Raw genomic sequence first — 5035 nt, 5'->3', positions numbered from 1 at the left:
GTAAATATTTCTATTACAGATTATGATTCGTATCTGTAAAGATTCAAGGACATAACATAATACATGACTCAAGAAAATGAAAGATTAGCCTGGATGATGTGACTCAGTTGGTTGGACATATCATCATGCATCAGGAAGTTGCCAGTTCAATTTCTGGTCAAAGGCACATGCCCACTTGCAGGCTTGATCCCGTTAGTGGGCATGCAAGAGGCAGCCCATCAATGTTGCACTCTCACATCGATGATTATCTCACCTCTCCCTACTCAGTATTATTTTGTCTATTAGGTCTATCTTATACCATATAAATTCTATCAGCTATCCATTTTTTACTAAAATTACCATTAAGGTTTTTTAGGAAATGATTCCGTATATTGCTTTTAGTAGTATTGCTATCTTAATACTTCCAATCCATGAGAATGTGACATCTTTCAATTTACTTAGGTCTGTAATTTCAGCAATGTTTTAGTTTTCAGTGTATAAACTCTTGGTCTCCTTGGAAGGTTCAACTTTCTGGTTGCACCAAAGGGTGGAACACCTGGAATTCTCAACTTTCTCAGGTGTGAAAAAAAGAAGAGGATCAAAGATCTTGATCAGATCAAGATCTAAAATTCTGATCAAGACACCATTTAAAAAAATATTCATAAAAATAGCTGGAAGACCTATTTGATTTGGTTCACTGGGTAGAGCATAAGCCTGCAGGCTGAAGGATCCCAGGTTCAATTCCTGTCAAGGGCATATGCCTGGGATGTAGGCTCCGATCCCCAGTGGGTGGTGTACAGGAGGTACCAATCAAAGATTCTCTCATAATTGATGTTTCCATCTTTCCCTCTCCCTCTCCAAAATCTGTCAAAATGTATTAAAAAAATAGAGGCTTGGTGCATGAAATTTGTGTGGGGTGGGGTGTCCCTCACCCTAGTCTTCACCCTCTGCAACCTGGGATCCCTCTCACAACCACTTGACCGCCTGCCTGCATGATTGCCCCTGACTTCTGCCTGCCATCCTGAAAACCCCCTAAGTATTCCCCTGCCAGCCTGATCAACACATAACAGCTCCCCTGTAGGCCCAATTGCCCTTAACTGATCTCTCCTGCAGGCCTGGTTGCCCCCAACTATCCTGCCCTGCAGGCCCGGACCCCCACTGCCCTCCCCTGCATGGCTGATCTCCCACCACTGCCCTCCCTGATGGAGTGACAATTTGCATATTGCTCTTTTATTATAATAGTTGGGAGCAATCAGTACCTTATTCTCAATGGATGCAAAAATAAAATAATTGTAAACCTCCGAGTCCCCCCATAATTCTATCATCTCTCCTACTTGGAATGTATGCATAGAGTTGCATTCTAAAACATAGACGAAATACATTCTAATCCAAAAATTTCAGAAATAATTCAGAAAGAATGGATGTCATTATTCCAAATATTCCACACTTCCATTTGTTCCCATTAATCCATGCTCTTAAAGATAAATGGGGGGAATAAGGAAATGAGAGTAATGTTCCAAGTCACAGATGTGTCTTTATACAAAATTTTGATGCTAGCCCTGGCCAGTATGACTAAGTTAGTTGCAGCATCATCCATGAACCAAAGGGTGGCTGATTCTATTCCTAGTCAGTGCACATACTTTGATTGGGGTTCAATCCTACCATGGTTCATTCTGCAGGCAACCAAAAGTAATTCTCTCTCACACTGATATTTCTTTTTCCTTTTCCCTCTCAAAAAATCAATAACACTAAAAAATTTTGATGCTGGATCACTGAGTTCTACAAAATTCTAACTATATGAGGACCTAGGTAATACTTGCAATAATAAATATTTAAAATATACATGAATTAAAAATTATGATTAAAAAATTCTATGTACTAGATCACAGGAAAAAAATGAAGCAAAGACTGTTCATCCTTCCTAATCTCTTAAAGCACAGACAGTAAGAGGTTTGGGGTCACATCCGATATAGAAGTAAGGCTTTAGCACTTCAGAAAATGTGTCCCTGAAGGAATGGATATGAGACATGTCATTCAAACTGTAAAAGGAAACCTGACCCAACTCATAGTCCAGATAGATACCAATCCCTCTGGGCATTTCCTTCAGCACAAGGGTGACAGGAGCAGACCCTCCTGCCACATAGTCACCATCCTGCAGCTGAATCGTCCAACATCTGTTCTGTCTTCTCAGGCACTGCTTTCTCTCCTCGAGGAGGGAGTCTTTACAGACCCCCACGGCCCACTCAGGCTTGTCATCCACCTGGACCTCCCAGTAATGTCGGCCACAGTCAAACCCTTCAGTACCCAGGACAAATGGGTCGACCACAAATTGCTTTGGATTCCGGTGAACTCTTTGCTTTTTCTTCACAAAAGTCACAGACTTTCTATCCTCAGACACCAGCAGATTAGGACGTGCAGTTTTAGGATCTAGGGTAATTTCTTCTCTAAATTTCTGTATAATTTTCTGCAGGGCTGAACATTGTGGAGGAAGACTGAATTCTTCTCTCTTATACTGGAAACAATAAACACCTGGAGGTTCTAGTTTTTCAGAAGGGTGGAGGACACCTTTGATATTCATCATCATTTTTACATCTGACATCACACTCTTCTCAGCCACCTCCTTTAGTTGAACTTTAACTTTGTAAATGTGGTCTGACAATTCAATTTTGTTTGCACGGAGATTCTGTTGAATGTGCTTCTCTTCTGCAGCTAGCCTTGAGAGAACTGCCTCTTGCTCACAGTCAACAGACTCTATCAGCTGCTCAAATTCAGAGGCTAACTTTTCTCTCTGGTTTTCCGCCTTTTCTCTCAATTCTGATAGTCTCCGGTTTTGGGTGTCAAGTTGTATCTGAAGGTCTGCCATCTGCTTCTTCAGGGGCCCAATGTAACTCCTGAGCCTTTGCCTGTGATGAGAGGCAGCCTCCTCTATGGGTCTCACCTGGTGGTCCTGGTGGTCAGGGGGCTGAGTGCACAGGGCACACAACAGCTGTAGGTCCTCCTCACAGAAGAGGGTCAGGGCCTGGTTGTGCTTCTCACACAAGCGTCTCCCTTCTTGCCGCTTCTTCTTATCCTTGGTGATCTGGAGGAGCTTGACCCTGTCTACCATCCTTCCTATCTGGATGTTGCTCCATGTGTGCAAGTTTTTGCATGGGTAACGGCACACAGCACATGGGAAAATGTCCTCCTGATCAGTCCAGGACTGCTGGATGCAGGAGTGACAGAAGTTGTGCCCACATTCAATGGTGACAGGGTCTCTCATGATATCCAGACAGATGGAACAGTTGATTCTTGTCTGGAGTTTTTCCACAGCTTCTTCACCTGCCATTGCGCCCTGAGTGAAGGATGGGACTGAGGTGTGTTTCTCCATGAGGTTGAGTTCTATGAAACTTCTCCACCCAGAAGCAGATGCACCTTCAGATCTCACTGACCTTCCTGTGTAAATTCTCTCTATCAATAAGGGCAGCCTTTGGAGTCAGGTGAGGTCCTTAGCTACAGAGGAAGCTGCCCAGAGGAGTTCCTCTGTCCACCTGCAGCCAATCAAAGTAGTTTGAGAACTACTGTTCTTGGCGGCTCAGAGGAAATGAATCCAAGTTCAGCAATTCTCTTGGTCAGAAAGCAATCGTAACTTTTAGGTACTGATTGGTTCCTGGGGATGAGAAAATAGAGTTTCATGTAAAAAAAAAAAATGAGAGAGAGAGAGAGAGAGAGAGAGAGAGAGAGAGAGAGAGAGAGAGAGAGAGAGAGAGAGAAGAAAGAAAGAAAGAAGAAAGAAGGAAGGAAGAAGAAGAAGAGAGGAAGGAAGGAAAGGAGGGAGGAATGGAGGGAGGGAGGAAGAAATGAAGAAAGAAAGGAAAAACTATTTACTATTTGTTCTGCTGCTCTGCCCTGTTAACTGCCACTTTTGAGGGAACCATTGACTTCTTTTCCCCAGCCCTACAGTCACCTATACCCACATTAATAACTGTGGGTCTCCAAAGAACTACCAAAGGTGTGAGAATGTGTCCTACTTGATTCTCTGTCCCTGTGATAGGTTCTGACTCTAGTCACCTATTATCTAGGGGGTTAGGGAAAGTGCTTTACATCCTTAACAGTAGAGAGTCAGGTAAACAATTGTAAAAATCCCAACATCCATCACTTCTGGTTTTTGAAAAACCTCAGCAATGAATTTGGTACTTTTTGTTTTAAAATACAGTTATTTCTGCCCTGGCCAGTGTGTGCCACTGATTACAGTGTTGACCCGATTACCCAAGAGTCTTGGGTTTTCCATTCAAGAGCATGTGCCTACTGCAGGTTGCATCCCCAGCTCCGATGGGGGCAATCTCAGGAGGCAACCAATGGACTTGCCTCCCATAGCAATGCTTTTCCTTTCTCCTCCACCCCACTCCCTCACTGCCTTCCACTCCCTACAAAACCATCAATGGAAATATATTCTCAGGTGAGGATTAGCATAGAAAAAAGAAGTAATTTCTAGTAACACTGAATTCATGATACAGTCAAACCCCATCCCAAACAATACAGTTCACTCAACCAAATTATTCACAGAAAATGTCTCAGTTGTCCACCCAAACTTCATTTTCCACCTGACAGCTTTTTCATGCTAATACCTCAGCATGACAAAGTATCTCAGACAAAAAAACAAGAAAGGAATGCTTTTGTTGGTGGCTAAATCAATAATTAGCACAATTTTAAAACATGAGATGACCCAACAGAGAGCTAATGCAGCCTTAGTCCAGTTTGGCTCAATGTATACAGGTTTGGAATGAGTACCTACGGGTCCCAGGTTCATTTCCATTTAAAGGCATGTACCTGGGTTGCAGGGTCCTCTGGGATCTGGCCCTGGTCTGGGCACCTGCAGGACCAACCAATCAACATGTTTCTCTCACATCCATGTTTCTGAATTTCCCTCTCTCGTCAGTCTCTAAAAAAAGCCATTGGAAAATATCCTCTGGTGAGGATTACAAAAATAAGAAAGATAACTAATGTTGATAAGGCTGTGAAAGTGCTCACAAAACCATCACAGCCAAATGACAGGTAGGAAAGCTGTTGCTGATTGAAT

The 5035-nt window shown here is 42.9% G+C and overlaps 1 protein-coding gene across 1 annotated transcript; it reads right to left on the bottom strand.

Moving 5' to 3' along the window:
* Nucleotides 1-1900: 1900 nt before the first annotated feature.
* LOC118711580 (putative tripartite motif-containing protein 75) lies at nt 1901-3609 on the bottom strand. Its single transcript, XM_036424791.2, has one exon. The coding sequence runs from the start codon at nt 3344-3346 to the stop codon at nt 1901-1903; it is 1446 nt and encodes a 481-aa protein (XP_036280684.1). The 5' UTR covers nt 3347-3609.
* Between the last annotated feature and the right edge of the window lie 1426 nt (nt 3610-5035).

Source organism: Pipistrellus kuhlii, unplaced genomic scaffold, assembly GCF_014108245.1.
Source record: "Pipistrellus kuhlii isolate mPipKuh1 unplaced genomic scaffold, mPipKuh1.p scaffold_m20_p_8, whole genome shotgun sequence".
Taxonomy (NCBI): Eukaryota; Metazoa; Chordata; class Mammalia; order Chiroptera; family Vespertilionidae; genus Pipistrellus; species Pipistrellus kuhlii.
Note: the sequence above shows the minus strand (reverse complement) of the source record. Positions and strands in the feature narration are given on the sequence as shown.

What these genes read in the sequence shown, in the direction of transcription:
- LOC118711580 (XM_036424791.2), bottom strand. Translation starts at nt 3,346, where the DNA reads ATGGAGAAACACACCTCAGTCCCATCCTTCACTCAGGGCGCAATGGCA.